The 19,186-nt window shown below is 36.2% G+C and overlaps 1 protein-coding gene across 5 annotated transcripts in view; it reads right to left on the bottom strand.

Annotated features, from left to right (window-relative positions):
- The window catches only part of Ctnna3 (catenin alpha 3), a 1,580,538-nt gene that overhangs the window by 52,036 nt on the left and 1,509,316 nt on the right, over positions 1–19,186 (bottom strand). For all 5 annotated transcript variants that reach the window (XM_021173456.3, XM_029482775.2, XM_029482772.2 and 2 more), the window contains one exon: positions 8,144–8,249. In XM_021173456.3, coding sequence (XP_021029115.2) covers positions 8,144–8,249 — 106 coding nt within the window. The remainder of the gene's footprint in view (positions 1–8,143; positions 8,250–19,186) is intronic.

The following is a 19,186-nucleotide window of genomic DNA, read 5'->3' as shown; positions in this document are numbered from 1 at the left end:
TGGAGCCACAACTGGACAGATGTATATGTGGACTTACATAGACTGTGGCAGTATGCACGTGGCCTGCACAGAGCTAAGCCAAAAGAGGGTTCTAGTGCTGAGAATGGAAGTGAACACGTACCCTCATTCCTAACCCACAAACTTCCTTGATTCTTGAATGAATAACTAATGCTATATCCACTCACTTTTAATATATTTAAAGAAAATATTCAATCTCCTCCAGGAGACTTTCTCAACAGTAGGCATAAGACTAAATAATTTTACTAAGAAAAGGATGATAAGTTGTGTATTGGGTTTGAAATAAACTTCTGTAGTCCCCAGTGGTTTGACCCATGTTCACCCTTTATTTACAGATTTGAAGAAAATTCTGGTTATATATTTGGAATTTGTTTTATCATCTAAAGAGCAAAACCACCCTAACTGGTAAGTTCTAATGCTGTAGAACATGTTTTAGATTCTTGTTATCATTGTCAAAAAAAACCTTTTTATGGTTTTTTATTTCTCTGTAATAGCTGTACATATGTAAAGTACTCAGCATTATAATTTCTGTGAAATGGTGTCTCATGATCAAATCAGGTCAATTGACACATCTATTTTCACAGATATTCCCAAGTGTAGATATCTGAGTTGTTTTCATAGTCCTAAAAGCATAATCAAAAGAACTATTCATCCAAATTCGAGAATGATCTTTTATTCTTTTTATAAATAATCTTCCATATTTTGCATATTGACTCTCAGGAAGACATTTCCTCAGAACAAAATTTTCTCAAAGAACAAGTTTCATAATATAACAAATGTTATTTTGTTTATCATAGGTACAGGTATTTTATAAAGATGTAAACTATGAAAATGTGAAATGTTATTTTCATACTTTTTCTATTTCAGACAAGGGACATAAGCATGGCTTAGTGGGTTTAGGGGTATTGGATGCCAAGTCTAATGGCATGTCCTGACTTGAATCTCTAGGACACAATGCAGAACAGGAATACTGATTCCTCTTAGTTTTCCTTAAACCTTCATGTGACTGTGCAGTGATTTGTATAGGAACAACTTCCATCGGCTCATATACATCAATGTTTGTCATTGGAATGCACTGCTACTTGAGAGAGATTAGGAGGTACGGTCTTGGAATAGGGGTAGCCTCTTTGGAGTAAGTGTGTCACTGGGGAGTGAACTTTGGGGTATCAAAAGCTCAAGACAGGTCCAGTGTTTCTCTTTTACTCCTGCTTGCAGTCAGGGTGTAGAACTTTGCATGCTACTTCTCCAGCACTAAGTCTGTCTGTGTGCTGCCATTCTCCCCACCATGATCACGATGGTCTAACCCTCTGAAACTATAAACAAGTTCCAAGTACATGCTTCACTTTATAAGAGTTGCCTTGGTCATGATCTCTCTCTACACCCAAAGAACCCTGATGAAGGCAGCATGCACACACAGTAAGTAAATACATTTTAAAAACAAATAGTAAAATGCACAGAAGTATGGGTAAAATTACAATGGAATTCCCACAAAATGTCAGTAGTGGAAACACGACTTGAGAACTAACTCTGTATATCTAATTTTTGAGGGTTGTATTTGTGACACCTCAATGGATACATGTTAAACTTTATTATATAGGTTTAAACTAATGTTGTTTGTATCTTAAAATCTTTATGAATACATGTGGTTTTTTTGTTTGTTTTAGTGTTAAGGTGGATTCAAGCCTGTATACTCTACAGACTAGATGTAAAGCTGTTTCCGCCTATACCCACTCTTAATTAGTAACTGTATAGAAAAGTTGACCTAACCTACTTTTCTAAGTTTTATGATGACTTCCATGTGAAACTCTCAGAGAACACTTTTCTAAAACATAGATTACAATCCTTTTCCCTGATCCTGGATATTTGCAAATGGAGGAATTACTTGTGTTGACGGAAACTTACAGAGGTGTATTATCTTGCACATAAAATCAGGATTGGAAAGGGTGGCAGGGATTGTAATTCAGACAAAATCTGGTTATTTGGAATGTTTTATTATATTTTTTCTCTCTCCTTGAGAACTTCATCCATGTACACAATGAAATACAATCGTAACTTCCCCCCGCCATTACCTTCCTTCACCCTCCTTAATATCTCTCCAAAATACCCCCACATTTCTTAATGTCTCCTTTTAAAAATTGTTTTGATAAACACTAAGGAAAATTAATGGTTCCCAGGTGTACATAGGTTTGCAGCTCCCTAAATGGAACATGGAAAATCTACCAATGAGAATGCTCTCAAAAAAAGTTTCTCCTTTCCTCTCTCAGTATTTTTAACATAGGCAGGTGAGGAGCTATGAGGAAGTAGTTTACTTTACTTTTCCACTCCCATTAATGGCATATGCCTGTGATCTAATACTCAGAACATCTTGCTCTCCTGGTTCATAGTTTTGAAGGAATCAAGGAAATGTGAATGATCCCAGTGAACGCATCTGTGGCATTGCTTAGATGCAAAATATGACAAAGAAACAGTGGGAAACTAGTGAAAAAGCATCCCTTCAAGCAGGAAACTGGCAGTCACTAGAGGAGTGCATAGTGGTCACATACTCATTATCTGTCCTGATTCATTCCTGAGGAGCCATTGGGTATTTACTTTCATGATGTGAGCCTTCATTAATCTGGACGACAGAACTCAGCATCAACATCTGTACTTCAAGTAAGTTTCAGAGAGAAAACAACATCAAAGCACACATATTGCTGCATGATACCTATGGGAATTATATTCTTAAGGGCTATGTACTGATGATATAACGAAGGCTCTAGAATTTAATTCCCAGTATGGTTTTATTATAATGAAAATTTAGGTCATACCATCAGCATAGAGTACAAGGAAATCCACCAATAATATTTTTAAATGCCAATATAAGTTAGATTATTCTTCTAGATTATTCGGATCCTAGTTAAATGGGTAATAATGATTTCATAAGTATTTCCTGAGTTTTATGGTGCTACCATTCTTGAGTTACTATTGTCAGTTTAACATTAAAAATCGACTTTGTCTGTAATCACAATTGACTGGGGATATTCACTCAGCAACCTAGACATACTTGTTTTGACAAAGTTAGAAGGAAGTAGTGGCAGACTTTGGATACATCACCAGGGTCTTTCCCTTGTTAGATATATTACAGTTGAGCTCTGTTCATTCCACCATACATAAGAATGCATTGCATCTGCACCTAAACAACCCTGTGTATTATTCCTACTATATATGGTGTTGGTTATATCATCTAATTTGGAGTGTCTGCTGACATGGAAAAATCATAGACTAGTGTAGGGGAATTAATAACATATTAGCCTGGGTTTGGAAAGCCTGTTCCTGCATTGCTATTCTTGAGTTTGCTATCATGTTATTAATTTTTAATTTGTTTAAGCATTGTGGTAAATAACAATACCTTGTCTTTAGGAATATACTATGTAATGCATACAATATTAGTACCAGTGTTGTGTTGTGTTGAATGGCAGAGTGAAAGTCACAATACCTCAATTTAATTTTCAGCTTCAAGAAATGTTATGTGATGCAGACAAATGAAGTCAGGTGAGGGAATTAGTAGATCTTATATTGTATGCTACATAAAAAAGCAAATTTTATAAATTTCAAAATGTTGAAGAAGAATGTCACCATATTCATTCGATCATTGTATTAAATTATTACTCTATGTGTCAAAACTTATACAATTAAATAATCAGGTAAAGCAATTGGAAATTAAATGACGAGAGGCTTTCAGTTCTCTTTGTAACTAGATAACAGCAATTTCTTAGGTAGTGAATTGTGCCTTGTGTGTATTAAATAGAGGAAGATAGAAATGGAAAATGGAAAAGAAAACAAGCATCAAGAAATAGTCTTAAATTAAATAGGTTTAATAGTATTCTCTCTACATATAACTCTTTCACTACACAGAATGAAATTAAATTGGTCAAAGACATATATTTATATTATGACTTAACCCAGTAGGTACAAATATATTCTAAATTTATATAATATAGAATTAAAAACTGTAAATGAACATTTTGATAGTCCATCAGACAATAAAAATAACAGAGTAGAAAGAATCATAAAAGTTGTTGAAGTTTTAAAATTCTGAATTGAATAAAATAGCCAGTAACCAACACCACCAGTAAATTCTTTTATAGTATTTACAAGCACTAGAAATTACTTAGCTCTCATTATTATATCAATTGTGTTTTAAAAATAGTTGAAATTATTTAAAGCCTAAAATGTGTGTGTGTGCATATGTGTGTATATATTTGTGAGTTTCTGTGGTGTGTGTGGATATACATGCATGCATGCAAGCATATGTGTGCATGTGTGTGTGTGCATGTGTGTGTATGTATGTATGCAGGTGGGGATACATTTATCCGTGTGTTTGCATGGGTATGCATGTGTGCATGTGTGTGTATGTATGTATGTATGTGTAGAAATAAGTGCACATTCATGGGTGACCTCCCATGAAGGTCACTAAATTTACCACATCATATCCTCAATCCCTGTTATTGTTTGTTCAAAGCCACATTTGTTCAGAACAGATGTCATCCTTAGAAACTCTCTGGACTGACAAAGTTTAAAAGTTTGAGGACTGTTATTCATGATTACTAGACAATGGCTGTTTCTTAAGTTTCTTGAAAAATACCAATGCAGTATAGAAGTTTCATGGTACTTTTCCTTCCCGCCCATATAATTAGAATAATATTAAAATGGTGACAAGATTTAATAACATCAAAACATCTACTCTACTGTTATTTGGTCAAATTAAAGAATAATATATATCATGTAAAATTTAAAAATGATAAGGTTTATTTATTTATTTATTTTTTACCTCATATAGTTATACACTCTAAAGCAAACAGGAGAACAAAGCTACGAAATATTTGATACTTAAGGGGCCTTACTATATGCATGTCTGTCTAAAATATTATACTTTCATTTTTCCACTAATATTTTGCCTCTCTTATGAAACTAACTGCAATTCAGTTTGAAAATAAGGCAGATTATATACAAGAATGAGTTCTGTTTATTTATTAGATTAGGAAATTCTAAACCCTGAACAGATCTTGGCCATTAGCTCTGCACCCAGTCCCACAATACCCAGAGGAAGCTTTACTCCCAGGAGCTCTAACATGCCCAGGATCGCAGGATCACAGGATCTCAGGGGCTTGGTCACACCAGGATCTCAGGATCCCAGAGGCAGATTGACTCCCAGGAGCTCTGATACACCCAGGATCTCAGGATCATAGGATCCCAGAATCATGGGATTACAGACACAGCTGGTCTCTGAGGAGTTGTGACACAACAAGGATCACAGGAGGGACCAGCTACAGTCAGATACAGTGAGGGCAGGTAGAACTAGAGATAACCAGATGGTGAGAGGCAAGCATAAGAACATAAACAACAGAAACCAAGGTTACTTGACATCATCAGAACCCAATTCTCCTACCATAGCAGGTCCTGAATACACAATCACACTGGAAAATCAAGATTCAGATAGAAACTCACTTCTCATGATTAAGATAGAGGACTTTAAGGACATAACTCCCTTAAAGAAATACAGGAAAACACAGGTAAACAGGTAAAGAAATTGAACAAAACCATCTAGGATCTAAAAATGGAAATAGAAAACAATAAGGAAATCACAAAGGGACACAACTCTGGAGATAAAAAAAAACTAGGAAAGAGATCAGGAGTCATAGATGCAAGCATCACCAACAGAATAGAAGAGATAGAAGAGAGAATCTCAGGTACAGAAGATACCTTTGACTTATAGTCAAAGAAAATGCAAAGAGCAAAAAGCTCCTAACACAAAACATCTAGGAAATTCATGACACAATGAGAAGATGAAACCTAAGAATAATAGGTATAGAAGACAGTGAAGATTCCCAACTTAAAGGGCCAGTAAATATCTTCAACAAAATTATAGAAGAAAACTTCCCTAACCCAAAGAAAGAGATGCCTATGACATACAAGAAGCCTACAGAACTCCAAATAGACAGGACCAGAAAAGAAATTCCTCCTATCACTTAATAATCAAACCACCAAATGCACTAAGCAAAGAAAGAATATTAAAAGCACTAAGGGAAAAAGGTCAAGTAACATATAAAGGCAGTCCTATTAGAATTACATCAGACTTCTCATCAGAGACTATGAAAGCTAGAAGATACTGGGCAGATGACATACAGACCCTAAGAAAGCACAAATGCCAGCAAAACTCTCAATTAACATAGATGGAAAAACAAGGTATTCCATGATAAAAACCAAATTTATACAATATCTTTTCACAAATCCAGCCCTACAAAGGATAATAGATGGAAAACACCAACACAAGGAGGGAAACTACACCCTAGAAAAAAATAGAAAGTAATCTTTCAACAAGCACAAAAGAAGATAGCCACACAAACATAATTCCAACTCTAACAACAAAAACAATAGGAAACAACAACCACTTTTCCTTAATATCACTTAATATCATCAGTGGACTCAATTCGTCAATAAAAAGACATAGACTAATATACTGGATACATAAACAGGACCAAGAATTTTGCTGCATATAGGAAATGCACCTTAGTGACAAAGATAGACACTACCTCAGAATAAAAGGCTGGAAAAAATATTTCCAAGCAAATGGTCCCAAGAAACAAGCTGGAGTAACCATTCTAGTATCAAATAAAATTGACTTTCAACAAAAACTTATTTAAAAAATGATAAGGAAGGACACTATACTCATCAAAGAAAAAAAAATCTTCCAAGTTGAACTCTCAATTCTGAACATCTATGCTCCAAATGCATGGGCATCAACATTCATAAAAGAAACTTTACTAAAGCTCAAAGCACACACTGAACCTCACACAATAATAGTGGGAGACTTCAACACCCTACTCTCAGCAATGGACAGATCATAGATACAGAAACGAAATGGATTAGGAAATTCTGAACTTTAAGATGACAAAGTTTGGTTTAGATATAAACGCTAAGTTCTGTGTCAAAAACCCTTAGCTTAAGTTCTTGCATAAGAAGTACTTCAAATTTGGGATGGTCTCAGATTTTTAAGAAAATTTACACAGTCTTAACCTTTTGAGAACCCTTACTTGGAAAAATCAGAAATTTCGAGTCTTATGAAATCTAAAACTATTCGAGAGCCATCCTTGCTTCTAGAGTTTCAAATGATCACTGTTTAATCTACATTACACAACAGATTAATATAAATTTTAAAATGTTTAAAATAGCAAGCTATTGATACAAACAATGCACAGTCAAATTAAAAAAACAAACTACTTCTCTCTAGTACATTTCTCTGACATTTATTTGTTCTCCATTATACCCACAAATATATTATCTCTCAGTTTAAATTTTCTCATGTTCCCACAAGGGATGTATATATAGAGAGATGGGACAGAAACAATCATACAAAAAGGTATCTCTTAGTATACAAGGAAGGTATAATGTGGTGTATATGCAAATTCAAAATGATACTTCCCCTACAGCAAAATACTATGAGGTTAAAAATGATAATAAATATATAATAAATGTATTCATATTACACCCCTGTCTGAAGTATTAATTTTTCACTATTCAGACAAATTTATAATATGGGCACTGCTTAAAAAATTGTTTTAAAAATCTGTGAAAAACACAAGGGAAAAAAATGAAAGGCGTGCAGAAACACTAGTCTGCCCAAGAGTTGCATAACTCCTACCACAGACTTCTTTACTTTATTGTTCTAATAAGGCTGCAAGGTGTTAATGTCAGCTAACATTTTAGAAGATTAAAAAGTGTGAACTACTCGCTAAAATCAAGGAAAAGAGAACACCCATTATGCCATTATAGCCAATTAAAATAAATTTAGTTCATTTCAATCTGATAAAGCTGATTTTAACATAAAGTATATTTAAAGTTTATATATATATATATATATATTATATATATATATATATATTCTAAAACCAATCTTTCATTTTTAGAGTTTATTGTCTCAAGAGTTGCATAATTACAACATTATACATTTTTGAAACTCTATTATAGTAAGCAAATGTATTCAATAGAGTTTAAAATAGTAGTCATCCAGCTCCTCTGTAGTCAATAATTAAAAGAAGAGAGAAAACAGTGAAGGCTTTCCTATGTCTATTTATAAGTAGCTCACCTGGTTAGCAATCTGCCGAGCAAGAACATCCATCCTTGATCCTGACTCTGATATCATTTTAGCTGCATAGATTACATCAGTGGTATGCTTTAGTGGTCCTTTCCCCCTGAAAACAAATGGCACATATTAATTTTGTGGGTTTATATAGAAATAGATAAAATATAATGAATATGCATATATTAAAACATATTTTATTATTTTTAGTCACTTTTAGTGTGTATATGTTTCTCTCTCTCTCTCTCTCTCTCTCTCTCTCTCTCTCTGTGTGTGTGTGTGTGTGTGTGTGTGTGTGTAGGTGTGTGTAGGTGTCTATAGAGACCAGAAGGTGACAGGCATTGGTTCCCTGGATCTGGAAGTACAGGCTGTTGTTATCTACTCCACATGAGAGCTGGGAACTGAACTTGGATTCTCCACAAGAGTAGAAGAACCCTGAACAACTGAGCAACTTCTCCAGCTCCAATAGATAGGTATCTATGCTCACATAAATAACACATTTACCCAAAATAATAGTAATTAGACTTATGTACTTTCCTTTTAGATAAGCCCAAAATTAATTTTAGTCTTAAATGAAAACAATTAATATCTATCTTCTCAAAATTTAGAAAGTAATACAAAGAAGAAAAGTAGCATAGCACTTTTAATTTTTAAATTAGATTAACACTCAGAGACTTAATGCCCCAGGGTGGGTGGGGGGATACCCAGGATGGGGTCACTTTCTCAGAGATGAAAGCTGGGGTGGATGGGGTATAACTGTACAAGGAGGGATCAGGAGGGGGCAGCATTTGGGATATAAATAAATAAAATAATTAATAAAAAGTATCAGTTTAGATATATCTCAGTTTAGATACCTTTAGAGTCAAGACATATATATTCAACCTTGCATTATAAGTAGGCGAGCTACTTATTATTTTTCTCTTTTAATCCATCTCTGATATTTTTTAACTTTTAATCGATTTTTCATGAATGTCACACCATATACTCCAATAGCTTTCATTTTCCCATCCCACAGCCCCCTGTATCTATTCTCTGACCCTTGCAATCCCCCATCTAACAGAAAACAAAAATTAAATAGAAAAAAATCTTGCCATGGAGCTGTGGTGTGTCACAGTGTGTCACACAGTATACCCCTTTGTCCATACATTTTTTTTTCTTGCAAATGTTCATATGTAGTGAATCATAGGTTTGGTCTGAGATCAGCTCTGGCTTCTGCTATACTCTCAATATTGCATTCTTATCAGGACTCCTCTTGGATAGACTGATTTTGCCCTGTGTCATGGAGATTCTGTGGCTGCGGATCACCAGGATTGGCCCTGTGAAGTGCTCCAGCACTTCATAGATAGGGTTGGTCAGTCAGAGTTGAAGCCAGCCTACTCTGTGACTCAGCATGGCCCAAGACTACCATCTCTGCAGAGAGGCTGCTCCCTGCTGGCTGTCATAGACACTGCCATCAGGGCCTAACTGGGGGCAGGAGACAAAGCATCAAGCAGGTTGGGACATCTGGACATTTCGTTATCCAGTCTTCTCAACACCTGCCCAGGTGATTCCCCAGGAAGGCAGGCTGCAGCCCTGCCCTCAGCTACCTGCTTGGCCACTGAGATGCTCTTATGGGAACCTGGCAGGGACTTTAAACAGCTCTTGTGCCTCTCGTGCCACCAGGGCCAGCTCTCCAGCTTTGTCCAGGTAAGGAGGGGAGGGTGGGGGTGGAGGTTGGGTCAACTCATTTTTTACATTTTTTTTCCCCAGCTAGGTGCATTATGATTTTTATCATATAATCTCTTCCCTACAATCAATTTTCATATAGAACTGCGCTCAAAAAATGTCTGACTTAGGACCTTTAGCGTTGCAGTATGAATTAACATTTCTTTTCTCTGTGGACCCTATTGTATGCCAGGATAGCTTTAAAGAACAGATACCTTGAGATGGACCTAAGTGACTCCTTTTATTCCACCAGCTCTTCAAAGGACGATGCTGGCCAATTTGCTGCAGTGAGTTTGATGTTTTCTATTTCCTTGCTTTTGTTTTGTTGTTTTGTTTTTGTTTCTTTCCAGACCCCAAATGAGTCTGAATCCTGGGAACAACTGATCAGGAATAATGAAAAGGTGTGCTCTCTGTTTTGCCCAAGAGACAATCCAACCTTTGTTTTTGATAAATGTGTCTTATAAAACCGATTACTGCACACATGCTGAGCTATGTGCCCATCTTTTTTAGTAAGAGAAGAACAGTTGAAGAGAGTGGACTGGCAGCATCTGTCACACTGTCCTTTACTCTCAGGTGTCTAGTGATGTGTTTCACCACATGAGAAAAAATAGGGACTGCGGTAGAGAAGGAGAATATGGTTGCAGTCTCAAAGAATCCTAGGAAGTACACGGGTCTTGAGAATATCTTTTGTGCATCGGATCCTTTATAATTTCCTCTCATTTTCCCCTAAATCTACTTTTTTTTTTGTACTTATATAGCTCCCCCTGCTCCCAGGATAAGGAAAAACAAAAGAAAATAAACAGAAAGACAGTATTATGTCAGAGGTTGTTTTGTTTATTTTTTAGTAAAAACCTGCATTCACATGGTTTTGGCCTGTTTCCAAAAACAAACAAACAAACAAACAAAATCACCAAAAGACAAAACAACAAAACACTCACTACTGTGTATAATCAGTCTGTGCCTCTTTATATTCGGGGATTGGAATAGCATTCAACAGGGACTTTCTTAGAATTACCTGAGTTTATTTCTCCAACATGCCCTAAATTGCTTTAAAGTATGGATTGGCAAAGATAAAGTGCTACAACTTTAAGTTAACTACGGCTCATGATACACTTGTATAAAAATAAGATCACTGTCATTATCTCAGCAAAGATTATGTACTTGTTTGTATTTTTATGCTAATTGGGTTCCCCAAAACTGTTTTTCAATAGAGGGTCTGGATGTAGATTCTGGGAACCTGTCTCTAGTTAATTCTGATTGGTAAATAAAGATGCCAGCAGCCAATAGCTGGGGAAGAAAGAATAGTCAGGGTTTAGGGTTCCTAGTCTTAGAACCAGGAAGAGGAGGAAGACAAGAGAAAGAGAGGCAGCCATGGAAGGGCAATAATGTGCAAGAGGGAGAAGCAGAGCCACCATAAAGAGGAGCCAAGAGAACGTGGCCAGAGGGCTGCTCAACTGGGCCACGAGCAGCCAAAATGGAACAAAGAAACTAAGTAGTTACTCATTGTTATGGATAGGAGGCAGATTCTAACAGCACGGAGGTTAGGCAGTTGCCCATCTTTTGTGCTGTTTAAGGTATATTAAAATGTAAAGGCTGTGTGTGTGTCTTTCATTTAAGAACTTGAGCCACTGAGGCAGTTATTAACCCGGAACCAGGATTTATTTGAAATTCTAATGCTACATGATTATTCTGTGGTGATTTAGAAATAGGGAGGGGGAGTGACGAGCTCTGTGAGTGTAACAAGGAGACAGGAAGTGTAGGAAATGAAAGACTTTGGTTAGACAAATCAGGATGCACATAGAAGGGGGGGGAGAATCTTCATCTGTGTTTGAGTTACACCTTACCTTGAAGGTAACGAGAGAAACGAAAGTGTCCAATATGACAGATATCAGAGAAATATATTTACTCATTCGGGAGATATTATATAGCTAGTTTTGTGTCAACGTGACAAAAGTTGGAATCTTCTGGGAACAGGAAACTCCAGTTAATTAAACACCTCTATTAGAGGGGCCTGTAGGTAAGTCTATAGGAGACATTCTTGGTTAATGATTGGTATTAGAATGCCCAGCCTTCTCTGTAGGTAGGGCCATCCCTAGGCAGAGGTTTTGGCTTGTATAAGAAAGCACCCTGAGCAAGCTGTGGGAGCAAGTCAGCAAATAGCATTGTTCCATGCTTTAGCTCCTGCCTCGGCTCCTACTTTGCTTCTGTTCCTGCCTTGGGGAGGTGTAACCCAACTATCCCTTTGTTCTCTACTTTGCTTTTGATTATAATCTTTATGAAAAAGAAATTAAAGTAGAAATTAATACAGAAAAAATAGTTCTATGACATGATTAAAATACAGCGCATATTCACACAAAGTTAAATAATCCAAGGCTCCTGCACCTATGAGCTAAACACTGCAATGTGTGCTCCTTGTGTTTCATTTCTCCTTCTCTATAATTCCTTTCAAAGCCATTATAAACAAGATGTCCTCTAAAAGAAAACCAGGGAAAATTTTTAAATGGCCGGGTACATAACACAATGAAAATCTGGCCTCAGAAATGGTTATCCCCACATGCCTGAACTGCTGACATAGGTTTCTTAGCAACTTAAAAAAAAATCAACATTAATTGTTACAATATTTGAATTGCTCTTATCAAATTTGCTTTATGCATCAGGGAGGACTAGAAGTTATGTACGTGGTTATGTTCGAGTACAGAATTGCATTTCATTATCTCTATGCCTCTCCAGAGAAAGTTAAACTTAAATAAAGCTGTCTAAGCTCCCAAAAGACAATGCATCACATTTCAAGGTCTAAAACAATGGACAAAGGTTGTTTCTAAGGAGAGCAGCCAAGCCTCTTGTAGCTTAAACAATACACAAATAGGTATGTCTACAGAATGCAACTAATTTGCAAAATAAGATATGTTCCTGTATGAAAATCCTAGGCTAATAAAGGAGAAATTACTTCTAGCTCCAAATATAAACCTTGTTATTGAGACCATGAGCTTAAAAGTCACAATAAGTTTGGTACCTTCAAGTAACAATAATCCATGATGACAAGCCGTGATCACTCCCTTCCCCTCATTCTTAATTAGATGTATTGCCTGGCAAGCTTCCGTCTGAGTGCCAAAGAAAATACACATTTTATAAATGATTCCTTATCGTGCCAAGCTTCCAGACCAGGCGACAATTACTGAAACTATGACAGATTTCTAACATTCTCAGCCTGAAACGTGCTATGTAATGAAGGCTTTTCAAATTGGGGGATGCATTCAGAGGTTGTCTGCAGCCTTCATCTTCATAATGGATCTGCACAATTTCTTATCATCAAATTGCTCCTTAAATCAGACTTAGATTCTATAGCGAAAGGTACCAAAGGGAAGAGAGGGGAGAAAGTGAAGTATCTGGAAATATCTTTAAAAGCCACAGGCTGAGAAATTTTTAAGTACAAATTGATTAAAATGATTATTTTTAACGCACCATGGAAGACATTGAGAAAGAGACTTCTTAATGACTGACTAGATGAGGCTATTCTTCCTTGTTTCCATTTCACAATGTATGTATTTAAAGAACATCTTGTTTATAATTCATCTTCATTTTTAAAAAAATAAAAGTACTTGTACAAATATGAAGACATCAGTATGAGTTAGCAGAACCACTTAAAGGTAGACCTGAATCAATTCAAGCACTCCTGTGAAGAAATGAAAAGTAGATGCAGAACTAACCAAAACCCAGGGCCAGCTCCTATGTAGACAATGATAGATAACAAGAGTGGCCCTGTCTCAAACAAGGTAGAAGGTGAATGATGACACCAGCATTCTTACCATACATGTGCTGAGTGTATGATAACCTGCAGTCACACGTATGAATAAACTCAAAAACACACACACAAATTCATATATATATATGTATATCAAATATATGAATATTTATGATTGAATATATGTGGGATATATATGATATATAAAAACATTAAAAAAGTTTAAAAACATATGGCAGATGATAAAATGATAAAGAGTTAATGAAATGCAGACAACATAGATTTTATCTTACTTAGGTAGGTGAAGAAAGTTCTTTAGAAAGGCGGGGAAGGGTATGGGGGACTTTTGGGAGAGCATTGGAAATGTAATTGAGGAAAATACGTAATAAAAAAAAAAGAAAGTCAATTTATCCATTTATTATTTGAACAAACACCAGCTGTTCATTTCTACCATTATTCTGTTCTTAACCCATTGCATTTTTTTTGCATAAAGGCACATTTCTTTCTCTTTGGATTTAATAAACAAGATAGAAACTGTGAGCCAGAGAGTCCCACGTGTCAAGGATCTAGCTTAATAAAAATAGTACTGAACCATTTCATCTTCTGTTTTCAGAGAAAAGCAGTATCATTCATCTTATTTGGTACTTTCTGTTACCAATTAAACACAAATCAGAAAGTGTCATTGTATTGGAGGTTATATATATATATATATATACATATATATATGTATATATATATATGTATATATATATATGATAATATCATTCACATTTATGAGACTAAAACCTTGTCCCTCAATCCTCTTTTTCTTCTATATTAATGTCTTTTATATATGAGATGAAAACCATGATAATATATATTGACTCATGGTAATGAACACATTTATCATTTTCTTCATTCTTGCCACAGCTCCATACACATTATTTTATAGTTATTATCACTTCTCTGTAGTTTAATGTGAAAATTTTCTCCATAGGCATCCATGTTTGAATACTTGGATGCATTGTCTTGGAGGTTGTAGGAATTTGACACACAGGGACTAGCTGGCTGACTTTAAGACATTAGGGGTGAGTAACGAAAACTCTAACTTAGGTTTCAGTCTAGCTCTCTACTGCTTGATTTTCAAGGATGTGAGAAGGCCCCACATGATTCCATCACCCCCATTCAAGCTGCCCCAAATTCCATACCCCACCTCCATCATTATAGACTGTAATCCCTGAAACCCTTATCCAAATGAACCCTTCCTCCCTTGTGCAATTTCTGTCAGGAATTTAGCTACAAAAGCAAGAAAATAATGGATATATATCTAATTTATTTCAGATGCTATGACTAAACAGTCTGACCAAAATCAAATTAGGGGAGGGAAGGGTTTATCCAGCTTATTCTTATTCTTGTAGGTCCATTGTTGAGGAAAGTCAGAGCAAGAACACAGGTGAGAGAGAGAGAGAGAGAGAGACAGAGACAGAGACAGAGACAGAGACAGAGACAGAGACAGAGACAGAGAGACAGAGAGAGAGCAGAAACAAGAGGATGAAAGAGCGAGATAGAGACAGAGAGTCAGAGAGAGACAGAGAGAGAGAGACAGAGAGAGAGAGACAGAGAGCGAGGCTGACTCCTAATTCCATGTATAAAGGAATGGCTAAAATGTGGTTCATAAGCTCCATGGGAGAGACGGGACTGCTTTTATTTGTTATGTCTTATCTGGTTTTACTTCTGCTTTCTAAATGTAAAATACTGCACTCAAACTTGCACCTAACCTATGCTCTAGTAAATGAAAACTTATACCTCACTAAAAATATACCTTAGTAAATAGAAAACAGAGCTTTCATTTAACCTTCATGTTAGATACTATTATTTATTTGTTTCGATATTCAAAGTTAGAGCAGAAATACATTATAATTAAAATGGGCTTAGGCCACTCATTTTGTTTACATCCTGTAACTAGTAGCCAAGTAGTCTTGACTGCCCTGACCTTGCTTTCTGATTGCCAAGGTAATGAACATATTTGCCACATGGTATAAAACATAAAATTAAATGTATTACATGTTATTTAGAACATAACAACTGTTCATGAAATACTTCTATATCATCTTCACAACAAATATTTTTTAGAGATTTACCTTTTCATTTACAATATTCTGTGATTCTATTTCTATATTAATATATGTATGGTCTTTGTTTTGTTTGTTTGTTTGTTTTTGTTGTTGTTGTTTTGGTTTTTTGAGACAGGGTTTCTCTGTGTAGCCCTGGCTGTCCTGGAACTCACTTTGTAGACCAGGCTGGCCTCAAACTCAGAAATCTGCCTGCCTCTGCCTCCTGAGTGCTGGGATTAAAGGCATGCACCACCACACCCAGCCCATGTATGGTCTTTGTGTGTGTGTGTGTGTGTGTGTGTGTGTGTGTGTGTGTGTGTACATGTTCATGTATGTGTGCATGTCACATTTGTAGGTGCCATAAGACATAGGGTTTTCTGGAGCTACCATTACAAGGGGTTGTGTACCACATGATGTAGGTGCTGAAAACCGAACTCCTCCTCTGCAAAAGCAGTATCTGTTGTTAAGTGTTTATCTATGTTCTACTTTCCTTTTCTTTTTAACCTAAATACTGTGCTGCATTTCAGACAATATCAACTGAGTTAATTACATTGGGTTACTTCCTTTTTCTGCTGAATATAGTGCTTATTATAGCCACAGCCATAGCATCTTTTTACTAATAAAGAAAAAATCATCAACTATAGACAGGCATTATCTATGTTTGTATAAGCATTGTTCACGATTTTATAAGCATGCATTTAGTGATTATTTTCATTTATTGACAAAATTTCCTTCAGGTCTAACTTCCTAGTGTTTGTGATTTAGTTCTACAATGGGTTGCCAGAACATATCTCCGTTCAGTTCTCTATTAGGTCCAAGATATGTAGAAAGAATTGTCATGAAAGCCACCCAAGACTGATAAAATGACAACCGGTACCCAGCTCAAGCAGATGGTGCAGGGCTCCTACATTCTTCAGACATGAGACTCCTCTGGCCAGCTAGATGTGCCTTTCTTTTGAAAACTGTCATTTGAGTTTTGAAGACTATAAAAGTTTTTGGAAAACCAACTAGTTTGTAATCAGATTTCAATCAGCTTGTAATCATCAAGAATACTGAACATTCTAAAAAACCTTTTGGGTTCCATTCTAGAAAGGTATTTCTCTCCTGTCTAATATTTATTATCTGATCTAACTATACAAAGAACATTGAAGTAGCCTCAACTTTTGTGTCTCCCATGTCATCATTAGTGAACTATTGGAGAACCCCAAGGTCTCTTAAGATCCAGAAGAGAACCAGTGGTAACCAGAAATCTAATCTAATCATGAAAAGCAAGAGATCAGAGGGTATCAGAGAAAACTGAAATTTCAGGATAAGAACACTCCCATCCATCTTTCCAAATTCAGCATCTAGGAGAAGTATGGAAAATTGGAAAGTATTTCTAATTGGTCCCATTAAAAATAAAAGAGTAGTTGGTAAGCTCTTAGCAGTGCCTCTTCATATATACCCTATGGGTACCAAAATCCTATAAATATTTTTTCCACTTTACCACCAACAAAACAAATAAACAAATATACTTTTTAAATTTTTGGATTTCATCAATAGACAGAAAAAAAAAATCAAAACCTGAAAGAACCATGACCCTTCAACCAATACAGCTGAAATTGTAAGGCATATGTTCAGCCTGGGCACAAAGCCAAGTCTATTTCTTATTTTGTAATTGCAACGACAGAGTCAATTATTAAGAATAGAAATTATGGAAGCAATCCCACTAAAATCGGGGACGAGACAAGGCTGCCCACTTTCTTCCTACCTCTTCAACATAGTACTTGAAGTCCTAGCCAGAGCAATTTGACAACAAAAGGAGATCAAGGGGATACAAATTGGAAAGGAAGAAGTCAAAATATCACTTTTTGCAGATGATATGATAGTATATATAAGTGAACCTAAAAATTCCACCAGAGAACACCTAAACCTGATAAACAGCTTCAGTGAAGTAGCTGAATATAAAATTAACTCAAACAAGTCAATGGCCTTTCTCTACACAAAGGATAAACAGGGTGGGAAAGAAATTAGGGAAAGAACACCTTTCTCAATAGTCACAAATAATATAAAATATCTTGGTGTGACTCTAACTAAGGAAGTGAAAGATCTGTATGATAAGAACTTCAAATCTCTGAAGAAAGAAATTCTAGAAGATCTCAGAAGATGGAAAGATCTCCCATGAACATGGATTGGGAGGATCAACATTGTAAAAATGGCTATCTTACCAAAAGCAATCTACAGATTCAGTGCAATCCCCATCAAAATTCCAACTCAATTCTTCAACGAATTAGAAAGAGCAATCTGCAAATTCATCTGGAATAACAAAAAACCTTGGATAGCAAATACTCTTCTCAAGGATAAAAGAACCTCTGGTGGAATCACCATGCCTGACCTAAAGCTTTACTACAGAGGAATTATGGTAAAAACTGCATGGTACTGGTATAGTGACAGACAAGTAGACCAATGGAATAGAATTGAAGACCCAGAGATGAACCCACAAACCTATGGTCACTTGATCTTCGACAAGGGAGCTAAAACCATCCAGTGGAAGAAAGACAGCATTTTCAACAAATGGTGCTGGCACAACTGGTTGTTATCATGTAGAAGAATGGGAATTGATCCATTCCTATCTCCTTGTACTAAGGTCAAATCTAAGTCGATCAAGGAACTCCACATAAAACCAGAGACAGTGAAACTTATAGAGGAGTAAGTGGGGAAAAGCCTCGAAGATATGGGCACAGGGGAAAAATTCTTGAATAGAACAGCAATGGCTTGTGCTGTAAGATCAGGAATTGACAAATGGGACCTCATGAAACTGCAAAGCTTCTGCAAGGCAAAAGACATCGTCAATAAGACAAAAAAGGCCGCCAACAGATTGGGAAAGGATCTTTACCTATCCTAAATCAGATAGGGGACTAATATCCATATATATAAAGAACTCAAGAAGGTGGACTCCAGAAAATCAAATAACCCCATTAAAAAATGGGGCTCAGAGCTAAACAAAGAATTCTCACCTGAGGAATACCGAATGGCAGAGAAGCACCTGAAAAAATGCTCAGCATCCTTAATCATTAGAGAAATGCAAATCAAAACAACCCTGAGATTCCATCTCACACCAGTCAGAATGGCTAAGATCAAAAATTCAGGTGACAGCAGATGCTGGCAAGGATGTGGAGAAAGAGGAACACTCCTTCATTGTTGGTGGGATTGCAAGCTTGTACAACCACTCTGGAAATCAGTCTGGTGGTTCCTCAGAAAATTGGACATAGTACTACTGGAGGATCCTGCAATACCTCTCCTGGGCATATATCCAGAAGATGTCCCAACCAGTAAGAAGGACACATGCTCCACTATGTTCATAGCAGCCTTATTTATAATAGCCAGAAGCTGGAAAGAACCCAGATGCCCCTCAACAGAGGAATGGATACAAAAAAAAATGTGGTACATTTACACAATGGAGTACTACTATGCTATTAAAAAGAATGAATTTATGAAATTCCTAGGCAAATGGTTAGACCTGGAGGGCAT

This window comes from Mus caroli, unplaced genomic scaffold (assembly GCF_978045245.1).
Source record: "Mus caroli unplaced genomic scaffold, Mus_caroli_1 scaffold_9, whole genome shotgun sequence".
NCBI classification, from domain to species: Eukaryota; Metazoa; Chordata; class Mammalia; order Rodentia; family Muridae; genus Mus; species Mus caroli.
This window is presented reverse-complemented; position numbering and strand designations above follow the sequence as displayed.